This window comes from Trachypithecus francoisi, unplaced genomic scaffold (genome assembly GCF_009764315.1).
Source record: "Trachypithecus francoisi isolate TF-2019V2 unplaced genomic scaffold, Tfra_2.0 Lachesis_group4, whole genome shotgun sequence".
NCBI classification, from domain to species: domain Eukaryota; kingdom Metazoa; phylum Chordata; class Mammalia; order Primates; family Cercopithecidae; genus Trachypithecus; species Trachypithecus francoisi.
Window position 1 is genome coordinate 36,006,346 of NW_022681469.1, and position 23,959 is coordinate 36,030,304.

Below are 23,959 nucleotides of genomic sequence, written 5' to 3' on the forward strand. Positions count from 1 at the left end.
GTCACACTCACCTTAACTCACTACCCACAGCCACGGTGGTCTCCTGTCCTTTCACAAGTGCAACAAACTCATTCCTAACTCAAGGACTTTGTAATTGCTATTTCCTCTGTCTGGAATGCTGTTTCCTAGTTATTCACATGACTGGCTCCTTCTTGCTATTTAGGTCTCATCTAAAACGTTACCTTCTCTGATGACGTTATATAAAATTTCCCCCTTCCCCTAATCACATTTTATTACATCATTCTGTTTTATTTCCTATTTTGTTATATGTTTACCTGTTTATTGCCTGTGTTCCCTACTTGAACATAAACTTCATGAGAGCCCGCACCAGGTCAATCTCATTCACCACTATGTCCCCAGTAACTTGGAGAGCACCTGGCACTTGGTAGACACCAAACAGTGTTAGGTAAAAGAAAAGGATTTCATCAGAATTAAATCTCTTAGCATAGTTCATGACAGAAGAAATCTGTATTTGCTTTAGATGCGTGTTTGAAGTCTCTTCATTTGTAGGATATAAGAAAAAGTGGGAAAAGGAACATCACAGCAAAAGAAAATCCTTAGAGTATGCCATATATTTCTTTATTTGCTCAAAATATTCACTCTTGATATAAGGGTAAAGGTTATGATTAAAGAGGCATAGTCCCATGTGGTTGTTTATATACTTCCATACTATTAAACTAAACAAAACAACAAAGTTTAACTTTTTCAGGCTTTCATTTTTCTAAAGAAACTATTCCTTCAGGCAAAAATTCTGAAAAGCCTGTCTTCAGTCAAATACATTTTGCAGGATTCTCTCCAGTGGGTAGAGAGAACTCTGCATACTGATTTCAAGATATGAGCCACAGATGGTGAAAAGTGAAATTAGGCTTGAGGACATGGGTCTAAACCTAATCCAAGCAGCATTCCTAAGTGTCATTAGGTTGTATACAGACTAACATAGGTCATCCTGTAATCCAAGTCTAATGTTAATGGGAAATCAGCTTTTCCCCCGTTACTTTATTTTCCAATTGGAGATAACAAACATTTTTCAAAAACAAACAGTTTTCAATAGAGCCTCATGGATGTGATAAAGCATTTTTTCATTCACGACACTGCCGATTTTCTAACATCTTTAATTATCATTTGTCACTTTCTAATTGCATAAATATGTAAGCTAATATTTGGATCTCTTCAAGGTAGATAAAAATTATCCTCAAGTTGCTAAAGATAATTGTAGGGCCTAGGGAGATTAGTAATTTTTCATAAGCTCAAAGAAAATTATAGAAAACCTTAGAAATCTAGAGTTTTGAGGACCCATTATTATTAAGAACCATCTTAAAGTAGAAAAAGAAACACTCTAAAGTGTATAAATTTGCTACATAGATATAACATGAAATATTTTATTACTTACATGATTTTTAAATGACAAAAGACAAAGTGTGATTCAAATAGAAAAAAATGCAAATCTTTATTTCTATAAAGTTCTACGTATTTTATGACTTCAAGAATATTAAAATATGCTAACAATGTTTTCATTACTTCTGTATATCTTTGTTTTTCAGATTTTCAAATTTATCTCTGTGTTACTGCTTTTAGAAAAAAAGTAAAGACAACTGTTTCTCAAATTTCCTATTGTTTCTCCATAGTGATAAAATAGATGACTATATAAGAATTTATTTGGTATGAGACATTTTAGAACAATGAATGTGAGGTTACCAAAGAAACTGTGCTAGTGTCTCACCTTTTGTTGTTGTTGTTATTATGTGAGTTTAAAAGTTGAAAAATAACTAGGTAAGATAAAAAGAAAAGTTGTTGATTTATTCAGAACTTTTAATTATTTTTATCTGGCTCAGAGTTATTCCATTTGACTGGGCCCCAAAGCACCACCTGGTTCTAGGAAGAAAGAGCTACCATATACCTGGTTCGATGGTTGCTGTGCTTTGAGGTAGAAGAAACAGAGGGGAAAACAGCCTTGGGAGATGACTTGGGCTGGATCAGAGTTCCTTCATAGGGCCAAGAATTCTAGTCACCAAAGTGAAATGGGAACAGACATTCAGTCCCATTAATTTTCACCCTTTCCCAATTCTGCTTATGTGTCTTTCCTTGTTCATATACTGATGATTTGAGTAGTGACAACAAAATGCACACACCTCATGAACACCTAGTTCTTGTGCATTTAATGAGTACCAAGCACTGCTCTGGGTTTTTTCCACAAGCACTTCCTTCAAGATGAAATGTAGAGAACAAAAATCAAAACACATCCACTCTTGCTTTTATGGGATGCAGCGATAATTATGCAGTTACAGAATCAAGACAGGAGACAAGGGGTAAAAGTACTCTACTTAATGATGAGTATATTCCAGGACTTCCTTCTTGGACAGCAACACAGGAAAGAGGTGGACTGCTGCTTTCCTGTTACAATCTGAAATGATTCCACCTGTCTCTCCTTCCCTGAATACGTCTCCATGTTTTCACACAGACGCTATCCTGACTGTCGTTGCCTCAACTTTGGATCATGGTTTACATTTTCCTTCCCGGCTGCTCTTATCATTCTACTCTTATCCTGGATCTGGCTTCAGTGGCTTTTCCTAGGATTCAAGTAAGTAAATATTTCATGGTAATAGGCTAAAAAAAGGTGTCTAGGTTCCTAGTTCTTAGCTTCTTATCTGATGCTCTTTCCCCTATGCCATGCAGGCTACAAAATTAATACACGCAAATACATATTTTAAGGATAAGCTTGAATCTCATTTAAATAATACTGACTGTGGAAGAGTTAATTAAAGATTAGAAAGGGGCCAGATGCAGTGACTCATGCCTATAATCCCAGCACTTTGAAAGGCCAAGGTGGGAAGATTGCTTGTGCAGTCCTCTCTGAGTTCAAAACCAGCCTGGACAATATGGCAAAACCCTGTCTCTACCAAAAACAAACAAAAACCCCCCCAAAACAAAAACAACAACAAAAACCTCCCCCCTAAAAGGACCATCCAGGCATGGTGGTGTGCGCCTCTTGTCCCAGCTACTCAAGAGGCTAGGTGGAAGGATTGCTTGAGCTTGCCAGGCGAAAGTTGCAGTGGGTTGAGATCACACCACTGCCCTACAGCCTTGGCGACAGAGAATTGTCTCAAAAAATAAAATAAATAAAAATAAAGATTAGGGCCAGGCACAGTGGCTCACACCTGTAATCCCAGCACTTTGGGAGCCCAAGGCGGTTGGATCACGTGGTCAGGATATCCAAACCATCCTGGTCAACATGGTGAAACCCCATCTCTACTAAAAAAATACAAAAAATAGCCAGGTGTGGTGTCAGGCACCTGTAGTCCCAGCTACTCAGGAGGCTGAGGCAGGAGAATCACTTGAACCCGGGTGGCAGAGATTGTAGTGAGTGGAGATCGTGCCACTGTATTCCAGCCTGGGTGACAGAGTGAGACTCTGTCTTAAATAAATAAATAAAGATTAGAAAACAAATCATCTAGGTGCCCTTTGGGTCCTAAGATGATAAGACATTGAAGGGCATAAATAACTCAATCTGATGTCCAACTTGTTAAAAAGGAATTTTAAGGCTTGCCCCTCCACTTAGTTTAATGTGGGGATTTCCTTGGGTTATCAAGCTACTTACACTGTGACAAGTAGGGCTTCCTGCATCACGCTAGCACCAAAATTGACATCCTTTTCAATATACCAAGTACAATAAAGATCTGAGGATGTTCTCTGTGGAAAGAATATTGCTTTAGGAATTACTAGAGCAGGAATAAAATTGTGGCTTCTCAGAGGTCAGATAAGGGATCATTACAAGTCCAGACCCATTCTCAGTCTCAGTGTCTTCAATTGTAAGATGATAGAATTTACCCAGAAAATCAGTAAGATCCCTTCCAAGGCTATAATTCTAATACATCTGGGCCTAAATTGAGCACGTAGATGTCAAAGTTAAAAAAAAAAAAAAATGTTGACCAATGGAGACCGACCGATGCCACTAAAATGTCAAATATATGCATTCAAAGACAACTTCAAAATATTATCTTGGCTGGGATCAAAGCTGGTAGTTCATAAGTACCAATGAGTTACATGACTTAGATGACAATGAGCATTTAAAATTATGAAGGGCTCCAGAGCAAAATCTAAAATGCAGCCTGTAATTTCTACTCGTTTAACAATACTCCTAAAAGAAAGTTGAAGTTGCTGTATGTCAAATCTTGAGTATTTTTTTTCCTGAAAAACAAAACAACTCAAATTGATTTTTGTGGGGTTTTATTTAAATAATTTCAAGGACCTATGAATAAAACAGCATGCTATTCATCAAACCAGAGAGACTGAAGCCAACTATGCGTAGTTCCTTTGAAAAGCGAAATGCTTTGGGAGGCTGGTAGGGTGTATCTCCTGAGGTAAGCAGTTCGAGACCAGCCTGGCCAACATGGTGAAACCCCTTCTCTACTAAAAATACAAAAATTAGCTGGGAATGGTGGCAGGCCTGTAATCCCAGCTACTCAGGAGGCTGAGGCAGGAGAATTGCTTGAACCTGGGAGGCGGAGGTTGCAGTGAACCAAGATTGTACCATTGCACTCCAGCCTATGTGACAAGAGCAAAAGTTAAAAAAAAAAAAAAAAGAAAGAAAGAAAAGAAAAGAAAAGAAAAATGCTGAAATCAGATGAGGTTCCATGCCTGTGGCCATGGTTTCCATTTCTAGTTATATGAGGACTGACATTCTCCCCTCTTGATTCCTCTTTCTGCTTTTTCTCTAGAACTGCCATGGTTTTATTAGTAGTGAGAAGATGGTACTGATGATTAAAAAAATAATTCTATCCAGATTGTGGGAGCAGCATGTGGCAGTCCTCCTGCTGAAGCAAATGTGTAGAATGTCACTGACTTCAGCAGGTGGGCATCAATGGGCAGAGGCCAGCTGCATACTAAGTGCCCCTTTCAGGAAATCCAAGTCTTTGGGGACTATTCAATTGTGCAGGTAGCAATGCAGGATACAGGAGATGGCAATCCCAAGTCAAAAGAGTCTCAGGTTCTTCATTGCTACATTTAATGACTTTGTAAAATATATATGCAACCATTGTCATTATTTTAAAATGGCACACCACTTAAAAAGGAGAAATTAAGAACATAAAAGGCAAATATATTGAAATGTGCTCTCAATGAGGAAAAACAAAATCCCATGAAATGCATACACTAGGTAAAGTCCGGAAATCATGATCAGTCATATATTTAAACAGTCCCCTTGGTGTCCACTATCTGTTAGACACTGCACAGCTTCATGCTCCAGCTAATTTTTCAGTGTCCTTTTCTGTCTGCCAAGGTGTTTACCTCCAGAGATTTTAGATTGACAGATGGAAATTATCAGCCACTCCCCTGGCAGACTAGCATACATTCTGATTTGTGTGTTGGCTATTAACACAGTTAACTCACTCATTATAAATGATCCCAACATACCTGAGAAGAGGAGCTCATCTGTCAGTGCCATTGAACTTATGTAAATGGAGAGTTTGATGCGTTGTCATAGGCTTTGTCAGTTCCTTTGTGAAGGCATTAACCTTCATTTGTAGCAAAGCCAATTTGTCTTTTGACTTAACTATTTATTGTCTGCAACCAAAATGATAAACTACATATGCAACGTACTAGGTGGAAAATTGTTTCTAAGGAGACTCATCTCTTTCTTTAACTATGATTTTCTCTTCTGCAGACTGCTCTCTAAGTGGCCCATAGATTAGTTTCTTACAATAGTAGTATTTATGTCATGACAAGGGGTAAAAGTTTGAGACTGACACTAGTCAGTAATTTAACTGAGATTGCAAAAAAGCAATTATTTCCTAATTGATCATAAATGTAGCACTATCCATTCACTCACATTCAGGCATTGAGGTGTATGCACGAGGGTGATTATGAATGTATAAGCTTACCCCAGCTATTTTACAGAAGAAAATGTCCTTTCTGTCTATACTCACACAAAATGTAAACTAACTGAGCTACTCACAAACATTCCAAGAGATAATCCATAAGAATCTAGCCATTTTCTCACTTAGTTCTTCCTCTGGAGGAATTTTTTTTAAAATCTACATCTAAAACAGTATTTCACAAAAACTGTTCCGTTTTGAAGACACTGGTCTTCAGGACAGAAAATTAGTAAGGAAAGAGATCACTAAAACAAGCAGCTGAAAATGATAAAAAGTGGCAGTTACTATTGGAAATAAACAGGAAGATTATGTTGTGGGTGCTATTAGGACATATGAGTAAAGAAACTTAAAGAAAAAATGTAATAGAGTTTTATTTCTTTTTTAAATTTTATCCTAAGTTCCTTGATACATGGGCAGGATGTGCAGGTTTGTTATACAGGCAAACGTGTGCCATGATGGTTTGTTGCATCTATCAACCCATCACCTAGATATTAAGCCCCGAATGCATTACCTATTTATCTTGATGCTCTCCCTCCCTCCACACCCCTGACAGGCCCCAGTGTGTGTTGTTCTTCTCCCTGGGTCCATGTGTTCTCATTGTTCAGCTCCCACTTACAAGTGAGAACATGCGCTGTTTGGTTTTCTGTTACTGTGTTAGTTTACTGAGGATAATGACTTCCAGCTCCATCCATGTCCCTGCAAAGGACATGATCTCATTCCTCGTTGTGGCTGCATAGTATTCCATAGTGTATATGTACCAATTTTCTTTATCCAGTCTATCACTGATAGGCATTTGGGTTGATTCCATGTCTTTGCTATTGTGCATAGTGCTGCAGTGAACATACACATGCATGTATCATTATAACAGAATGATTTATATTCCTTTGGGTAAATACCAAGTAATTGGATTGCTGGGTCAAATGGTATTTATGGTGAGTTTATTTTACTTCTAAGACTAGGCTTAGTCTCTGACCATGATCAGTCTCCGCACTAGTGTAAAACTCAAGTTTAGCATACTTTGTGAAAATTGATGGATCTGACCCCAACTGTCTCATAGATTTGCCAAAGGTACTATTGGATTGATGGGTCAAGTATTTACTTTGTATGTTCAGAGGTAGCAGTGTTCAGAGATAGCAGACCAAAGAAAACATCTATGATCACGTCACTGTCCCTGCCCTCAAATAATTTAACTAGTGGGCTAAAACTTATATGCATGGAACAATTAACAACCAAGATACACAATAAATACATTTTAAATATATAAGATCCAGTACATAATAAAATGTCAGTTAGAGATAAGTAGCACATGGCAAAATTCCAATGGTACAAAATAACTTGGAAAAAGGAAGAGATTGGTAAAGGATGTCACGGAAAATATGCAATGAAAATAGAACATGAAAAAGTGAGCAAACCAGGCAAAAACAGAAAAGACAGAAGACATTCAAAAAAGGAGATGGAGGTAGAGGTGAAAAGCACAGATATCTGTTATTAACAGGGAGATTCATATTGCATGAAGGTGACGACGTTTTGCAAAAATATCTTCCTTACAGCGAGGTGGTATTAAAAGAATTTCTTGTTTATGGGCTTAATTATTCTTTGCAGTGTTAAGGAGATGTTCAAATGTGGCAAAACCAAAACAGTCCAACAAAAAGCTTGTGCTGAAGTGATTAAGCAAGAATACCAAAAGCTTGGGCCAATAAGGTAAGACACACACACACACACACACAGAGAGGGGTGGGGGGCGGGGGGAGAGAGAAATGAAGAGAAATGCTGTTTATACTACAAGTAGCTGTTGAAAAGCAAACAAGCACATAATTGCTTGCAAGATATTTATAACACTGGATTAGGGCCCCAAATTTGCTAAGCTATGGAGATTACAGACTATAACTCAACATGATAAAACACATACCCTGCTAACTAAAATTTGCCAGGTAAAATGAAAAGAAGCTGAGAGACCCCAAAGAAGAGTAAGGGCTTTTTCAAACTGCACTGATGCTCTCAAATTATTGACACATCTAGTTCTTACAGTGTTTGGTGTTCTACTGAGCTCACTCCTGACAATAGCGCAAGGAGTTTCTACAAATGTCCTGACTTAGAAAATAAGAAATGATGCCATTGGAATTTTTCCACAGGTATCAAGAAATTGTGACCTTGGTCCTCTTCATTCTAATGGCTCTGCTATGGTTTAGTAGAGATCCTGGATTTGTTCCTGGTTGGTCTGCACTTTTTTCAGAGTAAGTTTTGCATGCTATGTTTGTCAGCCCTTCCTGTTTTATACTCTGCTTCTCTCCTATGTGGTTCCCGTAATTCTGAAAGATTGGATGAGATATTTTTCTTTCTTTCCCTTGAAAAGATATTTTAAATTCTAATCTTTTCAGGAAAAAAATTATAAGGAATGAAATCTAGGATAAGAGCACAGGAAGCATAACCATACTACTTACTCTGTTACTAAAAGGCAAAGTCCAGTAGACAAAAGTATTCCCATCCCTACAAAATTAGAAATCTAATATGCAGAAAGGCTATGTTCTGTGGTGGTAGGGAGCATAGATTTCAGAGCAACACTGCTTGGGTTCCATTCCTGATTCATCCACTTACTTTAGACAAGTCACTTAATTCTCAGTGTCTTCATCTGTAAGATGGAGATAATTATAGGATTTAGAATAGTGCTGGCCTTCTCCCTATAGGAAGTGCTATACTAATGTTATTATGTGAAATAAGTACCACTCAATGCCTCTTAATAATCTGATATAAATTTTATTATATGATTTTTACCCACTTTGTTTTTTAATTCTATGAAGGACTATTTGTTTGGTTTAATATCTTGTCTTTTTCTTCATTTATTTACATTTTTGCACTGGTTCACTATAAGTTCAGCCCAGCCTCCATTTCATAGATAAGGAATTTCTGAAGAAATAGTAAGACTGATTTTAAAAGCTGATGCTAGAAGCTAGGTCAGAGTTAATTTTATATCTCAGTGTCTTATACACCGGTAGTCAATTGCTGAGTCGTGTAAAGTTAGGGGGAAGAGTATAGCATAATTTTCTAAATTAAGGACCATCCTACATGTCAAAATAAATAATTTGGTTGTGAGATTTGTGTTCCCAATCTTTCACTGAACTACTCTAATTTCCAAATTCAGCACATGTCTTACTTGAACTTCCTATCTCACATTACCCAGCAAAAAATAATTTTTTTTTTTTGTATTTTGGGGTATAAACCAAAATTGTTTAGGTCATATGTATTTTGCCCACATAGAATAAAGAAATTCTTCCCTCCTTGAATCAGAACCTTCTGGTTTTATAGGCATTGCCAATGTTTCTAAAGGGTGCGAAGTCTGAATCCAAATTCCTAATGACCACACAAGTCCAGCAATGCAATATGGTGGTATGTTTTAAAGGACCGGCTTCATTTTTATAAACTGTTTGATTCCCTTAGAAATAAAACTTTTCTTTTTGAGAGGTTTAGATATCCAATTATTTAAATCAAATTATTATGTAATATTTAATTAGTACTTTGTGGTTTTGTGGTAGGATCTAGATCAATATAAAAAATAATGCCTTCCCCTTTTAAAATCCAACTTCCATCATCCTAGACAGGGAGAGTCTTTATCTAAACACCAGTGTGTAAGAATTAAATGAAATCAGATGATAGTTAATAAAGCCCAGGCAGAATTCCAATAGGAAATTCAATATAATCAGCTTCTAATTTCTGTTTCTTATGGGAGGAAACAGGAGATGTTTTGTTTGTAGCAGGAAAGCAGTGTATTGGCTATGAGCAGACACTCATGCCACCTACAATTCTGAGAGAAAACAATAGGAAAGGAACAAAGGTTTGAGAGAGGATGGGATTTTAAACTATAAATCTAATTGACAAACCCAAAACAAATAAAATTTGCATAAGCTTAATAGTTTCTAATGCTGAGACGAACTAACTGCTTTCCTGACAAACTAAATATAAGTTATAATATGATAAGAATAGTTTTTAAAGTACTTTGAAAATAAATTATTTCAGTACTTATGCCTTGATTTAATTTAATGTATATATTTTGTAGGATATATTTGTTATGCAGAGTTTCAGGCATTAAGAATTTCTAAAGCTAACATGATATATCAAGATTTATAGCTACCACCTAATGTTTTCATTCCATCTGTTTGTACCTGGACTGAATTCAATGTGTCTTTTTATATCAAACAAAATCTGGTTACATGATGCCTGGCCCAATTTGCCAAAAATTCAACCAAAAATTATACTGAAATAAAAGAAACAAGGTATAATAAAATTATCAGTCCAGTTTGTAGGATAAATTATGGTAAGGTAGATTTTTAACTAATAATGAAAGAAAATGTGTCTATACTTAAAGAAAGTAGACTGCTTTAAAAATTGCTAGATTGAGAAAGATACAGCATTTGTTTGGCTTTTTGGATTTTTCAAGTAAATTATAGAAGTAGAGAAGCTTCTGTAGTGTGTACACATTACTGAGTTACAAGATAGTAAAAGAATCTTTAGTATGGTACATATTTCTTCTCAGGCTACAGAAATGCACTAGTTAATATTGCTGACTTTTAAAACTAAATTATAATTACTAATGCCTGTTTCAGTTATACCTGGTCTCCAAATTCTTTACTGTTGAGACTTCTGGGAACCTGTCTTATTTGTTACAACGGTCTGGTGATTCTAAGACCCCATCTGTTCCTGAATCAGTCTTAATTTATACGGTGATCATTTGTGAGCATTGGCTAAACCACTCCAACAATTAATATTCTTGATTGAATTTCATGGGGTACAAAGCATTAAGTAGGTTGTTTTCGTTTGTATGATATAGTTAGAGCCTATAACCACAGAAGCAGGTGTGATATCTCAGAAAACAGATCAATTCCTTTTCACAATTTATAGAAGAGTTTTAGGGGATCACAGAAACATCATGCTTTGCCACAATTTAATAGAAGGATGCTATAAATCAATTACTTGGGGCTTTCTCTGCTCTAGCAATGTTTCAACTTCAAATCTTGATCAATATAATTAAATTAAATAATTCAAAGAAGAAATTGTTGGCCGGGCACGGTGGCTCAAGCCTGTAATCCCAGCACTTTGGGAGGCCGAGACGGGCGGATCACGAGGTCAGGAGATCGAGACCATCCTGGCTAACACGGTGAAACCCCGTCTCTACTAAAAAATACAAAAAACTAGCCGGGCGAGGTGACGGACGCCTGTAGTCCCAACTACTCGGGAGGCTGAGGCAGGAGAATGGCGTGAACCTGGGAGGCGGAGTTTTCAGTGAGCTGAGATCCGGCCACTGCACTCCAGCTTGGGCGACAGAGCGAGACTCCATCTCAAAAAAAAAAAAAAAAAAAAGAAATTGTTTAACAAATTGTAAGCTTATCTAAAAGGGAAATTTGTTACTTTGGCCTAGTATGTCAGTATGTGTATACGTGGTATTGAAAATAAGAAGAGACATATGGGAACAATAGGACTACAGTCTGAGATTATTGTTTTTAGTGTTATGTCATTTAATTGGGAATCCATATATTTTAGGGCAGATTATCGAGAATAAATAACCTACACCACCTAATATTGATAATAACCTACTACTGATATGTTATTAGCAAAATTGGTGTTTTAGCTCATTTAAGTTCTTGATGCTATTTTTAATATAAGTATTTGTCCCTTTTACAGGTACCCTGGTTTTGCTACAGATTCAACTGTTGCTTTACTTATAGGGCTGCTATTCTTTCTCATTCCAGCTAAGAGATTGACAAAAACTACACCTACAGGAGAAATTGGTTGAGTATCATTTATAATTCTGCATAAATTTAACAGAAGAGCAAAAATTATAAAATTCCATTGGTTTCGCTTGGCACCTAGAGCAGAAAGAAAGTCTAAGCTGGCACAACCCCTGGCCTAGCATGCCCTATTTGCAAACTGCAATGCTGTCTTCAAGCCAGCACGTCTTCCACCTGCAAGAGAGATCATCTTACTTTGCAGAAGTGAGAAGTAGATTTCCTTTTGTATCATGGCTAGGGCTCTGCTACAAGCAATACTATTTGACCCATGGTAAACCCATTTCAAAATTAATCTTACTATTGGCAAACATAGGAAAAAGAAATGGGAAGACACTGCTTCATACCTTGGTAATAAATGCAGAGGACCTAAAAAGGTGATGAATTTCAAGAGAAAGATTATTTACATTCTCAAAGTAGTTCTGGAACAAAAGCTAAATCAACCTCATACAGCCATATCCTAGGATCACAGCTGAAATAAAAGGGCCACGTGTGGTGGCTCACACCTGCAATCACAGCACTTTGGGAGACTGAGGCAGGAGGATCACTTGAGGCCAGTAGTTTGAAACAAGCCTCGGCAGCATGGTGAGACCCCAGCTTTATCAAAAAGTTTAAAAAATTAGCCAGGTGTGGTGGCATACACCTGTAGTCCTAGCTACTCTGAAGGCCAACGCAGGAGGATCACTTGAGCCCAGGAGTTGGAGGCTGTAGTGAGCTATGGTTGTGCCACTGCTCTGGACAACAGAGGGAGACTCGGTCTCTAAAAATAATGATAGTAATAAAAATAAAGAAAAGGTATTCCGCAACAGCATTCATTATATTTACAACAGATGAACAAAGAAGTATGCACATCTGCCTGAGCATACCATCCTCTCAACACACACACACACACACACTCACTTTTTAAACACAGGATTCATCCATGTCTTTGCTTTACAACACAGCATGTTTTGAGTAGTCAGATTCCTATCTTGTCAAGGTGGGACAACTAATTTGTAATTGTCTGGAAATAAACTAGTAGACTTGTGGTTTTGTTTGTTCTTATGGGGATGGAACTGGGATTTATGTAGTTGTGTTGGCCCACCTGACTCTTGTCAGAATCCATAAATGACTAATGTATCAGATTTCCAGGACATACGTGACCAGCACAGCATAGAAACAAATGTATTTTGTTTTTCACTTGAGATTAGAATATCTCAATGTGTGTTAAGGAGGTGATGCAATATGGAGCATTGATTCCTATGAGACCCCAAGGACTCTGACCATTGCAGTTAAAGCCCTGAGGTCCGGTGGTGGCAAGTCAGAGGAATCCATGTTTGGCTTTAGCTTCCCTAGTTTCCACATCTGAATTCCCTCCCTTAGAAACAGACTTGCTCCTACCCACCTTTCTCTCTCCTCTTATTCTTCAAAACCTCTTCTCCCTGCTAAACTCATTCATACAAGACTTAAAAATGACAAATAATACATAATACATTAAATTTTAAATAAGAGATACATTTTGGAGATGTTTACATTTTAACAAGATATATGACCTTAAAGTAAGAAACCTGGTGACAAAATTTCAGTCATCAGTGAGGATGGGTTTGGTTTGGAATTGGGGGAAGGTGATAGGAAAGAAGCTGATTAGTAAACTTAAAATCTTAACATGTAGAAGGCTGCCTATTATACACATGTTAAATGGGCAGAATATGTCCTCAAATGAACTTATTTATCAACAAAGCAATGGAGAGATCAGAAGCCAAATATAAAGAGAAATCTTTACGATAATCCTTTTGTAAGCACTTTAAGGACCTCACAAATAATACTTTATTTAATCTGAATCCTGAATTATCTTTAAACTGAAATCTTGGTGAATCTATCATGATCCTCCTTATGACTAAAAATCTAATAAAATGTTCAAATATTAATGGATATAATTAAAATGCTACAAGATGCTCTTAGAACCAATGGAATATTATGGACATTTTGCATAGCAAAGAATACTATAGTCTAATACAGTGTGCTATTCACAGTTGGCAAAGATGTTAGTGGAATGAATAAATGAATGAGTGAGTGAATGAATGAGTATAATGATAAGTGACAATGTTATAATTTATTGAAATATATTCTATAATATTACCAGAAGGATTTTTCTAAGTTATAGAGTTTTTTTCTTTTTTATAGTAGAATGTTCCGTCTAGTCCAGGTGGAAATTACTCAAACTCCAGATTAATTCCCCTCTTTAAAAACAATCTAAGAATATTACAAACTTCCTGTAAGATGGCTACTTAGGATGCTGAAGCAAATGTCATTTTGTAATATTTTAAGCAATGTGTAACTGTAGGATTTTTGTTTTGCAGTTGCTTTTGATTACTCTCCACTGATTACCTGGAAAGAATTCCAGTCATTCATGCCCTGGGATATAGCCATTCTTGTTGGTGGAGGGTTTGCCCTGGCAGATGGCTGTGAGGTAATACTCTGTGTATAAGATATTTAACAATTAACTAGACTGTTCAAAAGAAGAGCACAGAGACATTCAATCTTTGGGCATATTCAATTTCACTCTGTCATTTTAATGTTGCAAATTTTGCTAGCTATGCCGTGAATATACCACACAAATGAGGTGAGTTCAGAGTTCAAGAAATGTTACAGGCTGCAAGCAAAAAACATAGTTTTTATGGTGCTCAAGAATGTCAAAAGAAATAATAAAAAAAGATTAAAATTTTAAATTCATGAAATAGTATTAGAAGATTAGTAAGGAAAAATGTATATGAAAATATGTAAAGTGACTCCTAGTGAAATATACTTTTTGTTTGCTTATGCCTTTACCTTATTTCATGATGAATTTGAGTAGCTCTTGGACTTCAGTATATCATGATGCTATTTGCTGTTAAATAAAAAAGAGAATAAGAAATAATATTAGCATTAAAGATACTTAGTAAATGTTTATTGAATAAAGTCTGGAGAAAAATTCACATAACCCTTTCTAACATTATATTACATCTAATCTTAGGAAGAAATAAAAACACCATGAGATGTTGGTTGACTTTATTTGACCTATCTATCCAGTTGATACAAAGCAACAGTTTGAGAAGGCCCTCATCCCTTGTAATTACCCTGGTCTTTGTAGAGTTGTTGGAAGAAAACTGTCTTCTCCCAAAATTTCATGAAAATTAATTACTCCTAGATTAATTAAAAACCACTCATTCTGGTTTTCATAGACTTATTTGAAATATTCAAAGCTTATGGCTCTTCCATTTCCTTCTTCAATCATCAAATTGAACAGAATGGTGAGAGAGGTTCCATGTTCAGCCCTTTGACTTCCAGGAGGTTAAATTTCTATACTTCTCAAGACAAATCACTGTCTCTCCTCTTCTTCCTGAAGAAGAGGAGTAACTTACTGGAAAATACTCCTTTGCTTCTAACTTTATTGAGAATTTTTCTGCACAGAATTATGTGTCTGGATTGGATCCTAGACACTCAAAGTGATTTTGAAAGCATCAGCCAGACCCTAGCATACAAATCTGAGGAAATGAAAAGGTGTGGACTCAGTCTGATGCACAAGGTTCTCTCAGTAGAAGAATTTGAGAACCCAGAGAGGGAGGTCTAGTTTGCTATAAAAATCTCAGTATACAGAGCCAAATGTCTACAGGATACCAGAATAACTCTACCTCTAAGTGGCCAGATTGAAGCCATCAGCTTCAAGGGTATGGCTGTAGACAAATATGCCCCTAAAAACTGGACTGTAAAAAATTTGGAGGCAATTATTTTTCAAAACTTTTATTCTAAATTGTAATTAGTCTGGCAAGTGTCCAGAATCAGATAACCTTTCTAGTTGGGAACAGAACAGTGAAACAGCAACTACTGTGGAATTTACCTCATTGCAATTACTTTTCTCTTAAATTCCCCTTGGTTTTTGTTTTAACATGATTTCTTTCTCATGAGCAGATAGACAATTTCAAATTCTTATCAGTGAATATCTCCTCTTCAATTTTCATACATTCCTAAAATTTTCTCTCCTAGGTTAAACACGAAGGATTTATTTTTTATTTCAGATCTCCACTAAAATTGCAATAACAACAAAAATATGTCAATCCATAAAGACTATATGACAGGGACAAGAAAAGGCAAGAAATGTTGATCATATTTAGAACATGGAAAGAGGACATTTGAGAGGAACTGACTTTGTACAAATAGAAAAATAGTGAAACATGAAACATATAGGCTGGCAAAACAAAGAGCCAACAAGAAACATGCTGGTTATCTGTAGCATCCTGGCAGACCTCAGGAATTGGAGGCAGCAGATAACTCTGAAAGCTAGAGTAAAAGCCAGAGCTGAATTTGGAGGATGGTTTAAAAAGTGTGTAAGAATCTATGGGCCTCCCAGATACTTTCCCCAGTCCTGCTGTTGTTCTCTGTCTTCCCTGATAGAAAATTGAGATTTACTTTGTAGCAAAATTGAGCCAATGAGATACTGGCTCACAAAGAGATAAGAACATTAGAACATCAATCCAAAATGTTCAACAGTCAACTAATAGGCATTTCAGAAAAAAGAGAAAAAAATAGAAAGGAAGAACATTTCCACAAAATAACAAAAGACATTTCTTAGAGCTAGAGACTTTGAGATTCTGCACTGAGAGAGCTACTAAGTACCCAACACCAAAGCATTTTATGTAGAATTTTGGAACCGTGGGGATGAAGATACGATTTCAGTGGCCTACAGGTAGGGGAAACAATATATAGTACAATCATTTCCACACCTAATCAGACATAGATAAAACCTATTCTTAAAGTATACCTATTCTAGGGTTAATTTTTGTCAATGTGACTAAAATGGTAGATAACCTTTTTCTACCTAAAAGTCGTAAGTAAAAACAAGCAGATAAACAAAAATACAAGCCAAAACCACGCCTGATATCTGGTATTCACATCTGGAAATTTCTGTGCCAGCTTTTGATCTGAGAATATACTGCTTATAATTAAGAGTATTTCTCATGCCACTTCTAGTTGTCATAAAGATTCATACATTCAATAGCTCACTGAAATTTCACAAAAGGAGGATTTTCCCTTCTATGTGGGGGAGAAATACAGAACAACACACTTGCTAATCTGAGTATAGCCAGTTTTTCTGCACTATGTATAATGAATCAAAGAGTAGAATATGATCAGGCTTCTAAAGAATCCAAGTAGAACCACAGGAAATGGAGTAATGGCTTAAAAGTGTGGAGTTATAATTATTTTGAACCTAGATTTCTACAAATGCAAAACAGTAAGAACAGTGGGAAAAGAAAAGCAAAAGATTTTCAGGCATGCAAAGACTCTTATACCAATTTTCAGGAAGTTATACAAGGAAGTGCTTCCCCAATGCAAAAGAGTAGATTTAAAAATGATTCCCACAAAGTGGGGAGGAGAAGGAAAGTCATAATATGATAGTAAAGAGGGGTCCCAGAACAACAACAGTTGAATAGATTTAAAGGGATTTAAAGAATAGATTTAAAGGGATTTAAAGAATACATTCAAAGATTTAAACTAAGCCAAATGGAGCAGGAGGAGGAAATATTCCAGAATAGATATTGCTATGAGGGAACATGAAAAGACACCAATTACTTGATATGTTTATCTATTTGTGGGGAGTTTTTTAGTTTTAATTTCAGATGAATTAGTGCTAGGTACTTGGAAAACTAAGCAAACAGAATGATGAGATGGTTATTTCTTGTGGGGAAGGAAGAGTAGAGTAAATGTACTGATAGTATGCTAAGTGGTGTAGCTATGAACAATATTTATTTAATCATAGTGGTAAACATTAAATATTGATTTAACCAAAAATGTTAATATGTGAGTGTGGAGGAATGAAGAAACAAAAAATATGTGTTTGGTGGATGGTGTAAGAGAGCTGAATTATCACATATTAGAAAGCCAGTAAATAATGTCTAAATTTTAAAAGTAAGCAAAAAATCATAATTAAAATATTATTTTAAAAGGTAACTATGAATACCTAAAGATAGCTAGTTATAAGTGGCTAATAAGGGTTGAAAGTTGTTGCCTCTGCAGAATATAACTTAGGAATAGAGAGAGGTAAATCAGAAGGGCTGCTCTTCTCTTAAAGCCCTCTATATGATCTATTAAAATATCCACATATATAAATTAGATAAAATTAAAATGTAATTGAAAAAAGTGGGAATACATTTCAAACCTAAACCATGTTCATAGTGTTAAAATAAGACTAAGCAATAGCTCTTTCCTACCAAAGCCACCCAGACCTATCAAACCACAGAAAAATAAGAGATTAAAATTATATTTTAGAAAGTGAGTTTTCAAAGCAAATAATGATTTTTATGGATTTTATTGTGTCTGATTACAAAGAATTATTCATGAATAACAAATATTGCAAATTTGTTTTTTAGGAGTCCGGATTATCTAATTGGATAGGAAATAAATTATCTCCTCTGGGTTCATTACCAGTGTGGCTAATAATTCTGATATCTTCTTTGATGGTCACATCTTTAACTGAGGTAGCCAGCAATCCAGCTACCATTACACTCCTTCTCCCAATATTATCTCCATTGGTGAGTATCTCATTTATCCCCATTTTTACTCTTCATTAAGAGCAGTGTTCTGCTTTGGAATGCTGGTTCTCATGCTGTGGTATGGAATCTTTTTTTTATCTAAATGGGCCTCCTGCAAGTAACTTATAGGGTGATCTTTATTTGTATTAGTGTTTTCAGAGGATCTTCACTCTAGGTAACTGTTTTTAAGTTTTCATGTTCAAGCAGCATGATGTTACTTTTTCTCAGTCCAGCTTTTTCCTTTATAAATAAGAGAGAGGGTCAGACGAGATCCATTTCAGATATAAGACATGCAATTCAGTGTTTGCTGGTAACTTAAGTATTTAGATCTCTACCACTGACACTTTTGCCTCTCAAACATTGTTCCTAAATTTCTGAGAAGTGGTTAATATAAGTGATTTGCAAATGAATGAGAAACTAGGCTCACACTTCAGGCTTCAGGCTTAAATATCTTTAGACACAGTTTTCTACTGCCCAGGGAAAATTTTTTAAAAAGTAAATGGGTTTGCCGAGAGAGAGAGAGGGAAAGAATGTCTTTTCTTCTTTTCTCCATTTAGGTAGCAATTACAAGAAACAACTTTAAGTAAAATGTTTTTCTTATTGGGATGGATGGGTTTGGTGAAAGGAAAGCACTTTAAATTAAGAAGGATTGTCTTTCTGCTATTGTGCCGCCACAAGCTCAAAGGGCATATGTTGGTATTCTTAAGCTGCAGATTGAAAGTAGAAAAAATGTAGGCTGTGTATATTGGTACAATATCATTTTGTATTTTTTTTCTGTTGTTTTTTCTAATTGTTCTCAACATGGAACAATTAGAAAATTATGTGTTAAGAATAGTAGCAACCTTCCTATGTGATGATCCCTAAGCAAATCTTGAATTGCATATATCACAGAGGCAGTAAAGTTAGTAGTGTAATGAGAAGTGCTGGAGCCACAGGGGCTTGAGAACCTACTTGAGCTCTGTTGTTCACCAGCTGCATGCTCGGACAAGTAACTTTAGCCTCTCTGGGCCTCCATTTCTTTATGTTATTTGAGGTTATAGTAACCATCTCATAAGATCATTGTAAAAATTCAATATATATATATGACATTTATTATATTATATATGAACTATATTATGTGTAAATATATGAATATATACATGTATGTAAACATTTAGCACAGCACCTAGCAGTAGATAAGTAATAAATGGTTGCTCTTTTTATTTAGTTTCTGGAATAAATAATATTTTATTTTCTAAATGAACTGGACTATAATGTTTAAGTAGGCATCCATAACTATACAAACAACAAGAGGATGAGATATTTTCTTAAAAATATTCTTCAAGTTATAACTGTAATGATGTATATAATTTTATGTCATTAGGTTTCAAACTGCTTCTGGGAAGGCTTATTACAATACATTTGTTCATTTTTTTATGTTTGCTGTCTACCTTCAAAATTTTACTTAGACTCTTTTTATCTCTTACAACAGGCTGAAGCCATTCACGTGAACCCTCTTTATATTCTGATACCTTCTACTCTGTGTACTTCGTTTGCATTCCTCCTACCAGTAGCAAATCCACCCAATGCTATTGTCTTTTCATATGGTCATCTGAAAGTCATTGACATGGTGAGTTAGCTGAAAAAATACTATCAGAACCAACACACATCTTGGTGTGTGCCATGTCTTGAGTTATCTTCCCTTTCAAACACCAGTCAACTACCAGGAAAAGCATGGCCTGAGTTCTGTTTATGAAGGGGTGTGAATGACTAATCATAGAATTATTTTCAAGACTGACAATCAGAAGTGAACATGCCATTAAAATTTATGGTCACAAACAGAGAGATGTTGAATGCATCAGTAATGCTTTGGAAGAAGGAAAAGAGCACTGAACATGCTCCACACGACAGCGTAAACTTACAAGTGAACACTAGGATCCAAACTGATCTAGGCAAAAGGAAGAAACAGGGCTAAAGAAATCCAGCAACCAAAACAACACTGTAGTGTGCTATCACAAACATTTATGCAACGAACATTTTCTCTGAATGAGACATGGGGTCAGTGCCTGACTGATGAAAAAGTATCTTTCTTGTTTTGATTTCAATACCAGGACCTAACGTGAAAACACAAGCAAACAATAATGAAGAATTTCACTGATAAAGCATGCACATTTTTGCCAAATACAAAAATACTGGCAGAATATTCAGTACTTTATAAGAACTGGCTTGAGAATATTCTAGTAGTTTCCACATCTTCATCACCTATTTCCAAACCAACCCAAACGATAATATAGCCAAAGTGAATTCAGTGAGCTTCCTATGCAAATACAGTTCCAAGGCAAGTCCCAGCTCCCTTTCTTTCACACAGACTGCTGTTCCTAAGCCCCTGTAACATAAACATTCTAGAACTGCCTGTACACAAAAATAACATAATATCCATTTGGTAAGGAAAATGTGCATAATACAATATAAGTAATGCCTGATGTATGTGTATTAAAAAGGATAAAACTAGGATTCTGAGATAAACGAGTGGCTGGCTTGCATGGACAGGGAAGAGGGCATCTGTTATCATCCTTGCTCGGTATTCCTCTTTTGCTTCAGAGTTCCATGTTTTAATGCAGAGAATGCAGGAGTAAGCACATTCTTTCTGTAAAAGGGCAGATGATATCTGAGGCTCTGTGGGGCCATCTCTATCACAACTACTCAACTCTGCCATTGTATCATGAAAGCAAAGAAAATATGTAAACAAATAAGCATAGTTGTGGTCCAATAAAACTTTATTTACCAAAACAAATCAAGGGCAGTAGTTTGCCAATTTTTATTTTAATCGATACAAAGCAAGTCTGAGATTATTTAATGGACTGTAGAATAATGATATAAGAGCTAAAACCATGAGAATGCTAAGAAAGATATTAAGGTTAAATTAATAATTATGTCGAGCAAATATAAAAGATACAGTTGTCATATGGTGTCCTGAATCTTATTCATTGAAATATAAAACCACAAAACTGAAATTCTGATTTAACATGAAATGGCAGATTTCTAAGCGATTTTCCTCTAATCAGAATTACTTAGGTATATTCCTAAGAGGAACTTCTCTGAGAGTCTTCAACTCAATGATGTTTAGTTAGGGACAGATTTTTCTCTTGCTATGAATGGAGAAGAACCCCTGGATTTAAGAAATGATGAGTTAATGGGTGCAACACACCAACATGGCACATGTATACATATGTAACAAACCTGCATGTTGTGCACATGTACCCTAGAACTTAAAGTACATTTTTAAAAAATGGCAATTTTTACTAATCATTTAGGATGCATGTAAATCCAGCATATACTTCCTACAACAGGATTCTAATCTCCTGTAGGCTTTCTTTTGGGACACTGACATTTATGCTTTTTCCTGTTCAAGGTTAAAGCTGGACTTGGTGTCAACATTATTGGTGTTGCTGTGGTTATGCTTGGCATATATACCTGGATTGTACCCATGTTTGACCTCTACACTTACCCTTCGTGGGCTCCTGCTATGAGTAATGAGACCATGCCATAATAAGCACAAAAGTTCTGACTATCTTGTGGTAGTTTCTGGAAGGCATTAATAATTGACTGTAAAATGTGGCTCTAAATAACTAATGACACAAATTTAAATCAGTTATGGTATAACTGCTGCAATTCCCATGAATACCCGAAACCTGCTGTTATAACTCAGAGTCAATATTTGTTATTGCGGTGCAACAAAGACCATCTTCATCAAGAAGCCCACGTTTGAGATTTTGCTCATGAACCATCTGCAACTTGCTTCATCATAAGAATAATTTATAACTTGACCTTTAAAGAGATTAGAGCATTTGTTTCATCTTACAGCTGGAATTCAATGTAACATTTTAAATGCAATTTATTGTTTCAGAAACTTCCCATGAAACTAAAAATAGAAAATAAGATATACAAGTTAATTCGGTACTTGGATAAATCATTTCTGCAGTGTTGTTCAAGAGAATTTGCTGAGAAATCAAAGCCATGGTCATCTGGTGATGCAGAGAAAAGTTTAATCTAAATGATATGTGCACTTCCTCATTTAAAAAATCCAATTGGATTATTCTTAATATATACATGTAATATGAAAGTTGAGATTGAAGCAGTAATTCCAAAATTATGGCTGAATATACTAAATAACAGAAAACTTATAGATAAGATTTATTTCTACTGAACTCTACAGTTAGAGTAATATAATTCATACTTTTATGATATTGGCACACTGAGAAATTCATTTTGTAGAGCTATGGATAAGGCTTGCTATGATTTGCACTATTAATACAGTATTGTTAGAAAGAAAAACTAAACACTATAAAACTATTAACACAGTTTTGTATATGAGTAACAACTTTGCTTAAGTGTTTATCTTAGTTCAGAAATGCATAATGTCATATGTTAAAAATAAAGAGATGTAGAAATCTAAATGAATTATCACTGTGTATACAGACATAGAAAAATCACATAACTCCATTATGTAAACAGTGCAATGAAAAAAGGAAAAAAATAAGGAAAAAAAAGAATAAGAATGAAAACTGCTGACATATTACAAAAGAGAAAAATAAATCATTTAAGAGCAAATCAAAAAGAAAAAAACTAAACATTTAAACAAAAGTAGGATAAGAATAGTCTTCTAGAAGTCAGGATGTGAAAAAGAGTGAGTTTCCAATTACCCTGATGTGACCATTACACACTGCATACAGGTATCAAAATATCATATAAACCCCCAAAATATGTACAAATATTCTATATCAATAAATAAATTTTTACAATAGTAAGTGCTATTGGCATTCCAAAATTCCCCTAAAGGAAAAATGATCAAAACCAGAGTAATGTGCACAGTTAGCAAAAGATGCAGATGTTATATCATAGCAATTCTCACACTAAAAATACAACGAAAGACAAAGCAAAAAATAAACCTTTGCTATTTTTAATCTTCATTGGCACTTTCTAGATGTTACTGACCTTGTCATTTTTTATTCAAATAAGATTATTTACAAACTTATTCTTGAAACTAAATATAGTAAAGAGGGTTTTTAAAATAATATTTCTTGTTAACATATACATTATTAATTGTCCATGTTCATTATGTATCTATATTTATTAATGGACCAATGCAAAAAATCAATCATTTTTTCAAAGAAAAATTTGTCCATGTAAAGCTTAAATTATAATATTGCTGCTTTGTATAACTCTTCTATGTTTATTCTATTCACTTGTTCCTTTATCATATTTTACACATGTATTTATAATCTGTAGTATTTATTACATTTCTGCTTTTTTCTAGTCATTCAATTTGTCACTGCTGAACTGCATCAGATCATGGATGCATTTTTATTATGAAAAAATAAAATGACTTTTCAAATTATAATGAGTAAGTTTTGGTCTCAATAAAATAATGTAAATATTTCAGCTTGGATAACTTTAATGAATTACTTCCAACAGCTGCCAGCTGAGTATATGAAAAATAATACTTAGTGAAAATTTGTTCAATTGAGTGGTATAGTTCTCTTACCACAGCTTTATGTTTGACATATCAAAAATAACTTAAATGACCCATTTCACATTTGTTCCATTTACATTAAAGTTGTCAAGTTCTTTTATTTTGAGAGTTGCATACTGTCTTTGAAAGTTTCCAGAAGGCAATTCTAAACAGATGATCAAAAATCCTTTGTCCTGCCACTCTATGGTAGATAGTGTTTTTGTCATTATCTTAATCATTACTTAGAGGTTAACTAGAAATCTTTGTCACTTTGAA

General features: G+C 35.2%; 1 protein-coding gene and 1 long non-coding RNA gene across 3 annotated transcripts in view; one reads left to right on the top strand and one right to left on the bottom strand.

The window, feature by feature from the left end:
• SLC13A1 (solute carrier family 13 member 1) overlaps positions 1 to 22,700 on the top strand; it is a 90,065-nt gene extending 67,365 nt beyond the window's left edge. Inside the window, exons 8-15 of one of the 2 annotated variants that reach the window (XM_033193256.1) lie at positions 2,459 to 2,578; positions 7,473 to 7,571; positions 8,003 to 8,104; positions 11,544 to 11,650; positions 13,987 to 14,096; positions 18,031 to 18,192; positions 19,664 to 19,801; positions 22,079 to 22,336. In XM_033193256.1, the coding sequence (XP_033049147.1) occupies positions 2,459 to 2,578; positions 7,473 to 7,571; positions 8,003 to 8,104; positions 11,544 to 11,650; positions 13,987 to 14,096; positions 18,031 to 18,192; positions 19,664 to 19,801; positions 22,079 to 22,225 (985 nt within the window). In that variant the 3' untranslated portion in view covers positions 22,226 to 22,336. Of the gene's footprint in view, positions 1 to 2,458; positions 2,579 to 7,472; positions 7,572 to 8,002; positions 8,105 to 11,543; positions 11,651 to 13,986; positions 14,097 to 18,030; positions 18,193 to 19,663; positions 19,802 to 21,583 lie in introns of both variants that reach the window. The other variant, XM_033193257.1, reaches the window with a different exon arrangement.
• Positions 1 to 23,959, bottom strand: part of LOC117072831 — a 68,231-nt gene that overhangs the window by 43,973 nt on the left and 299 nt on the right. The window contains exon 2 of the long non-coding RNA XR_004432962.1: positions 14,456 to 14,513. This is a non-coding gene — a long non-coding RNA (uncharacterized LOC117072831). The remainder of the gene's footprint in view (positions 1 to 14,455; positions 14,514 to 23,959) is intronic.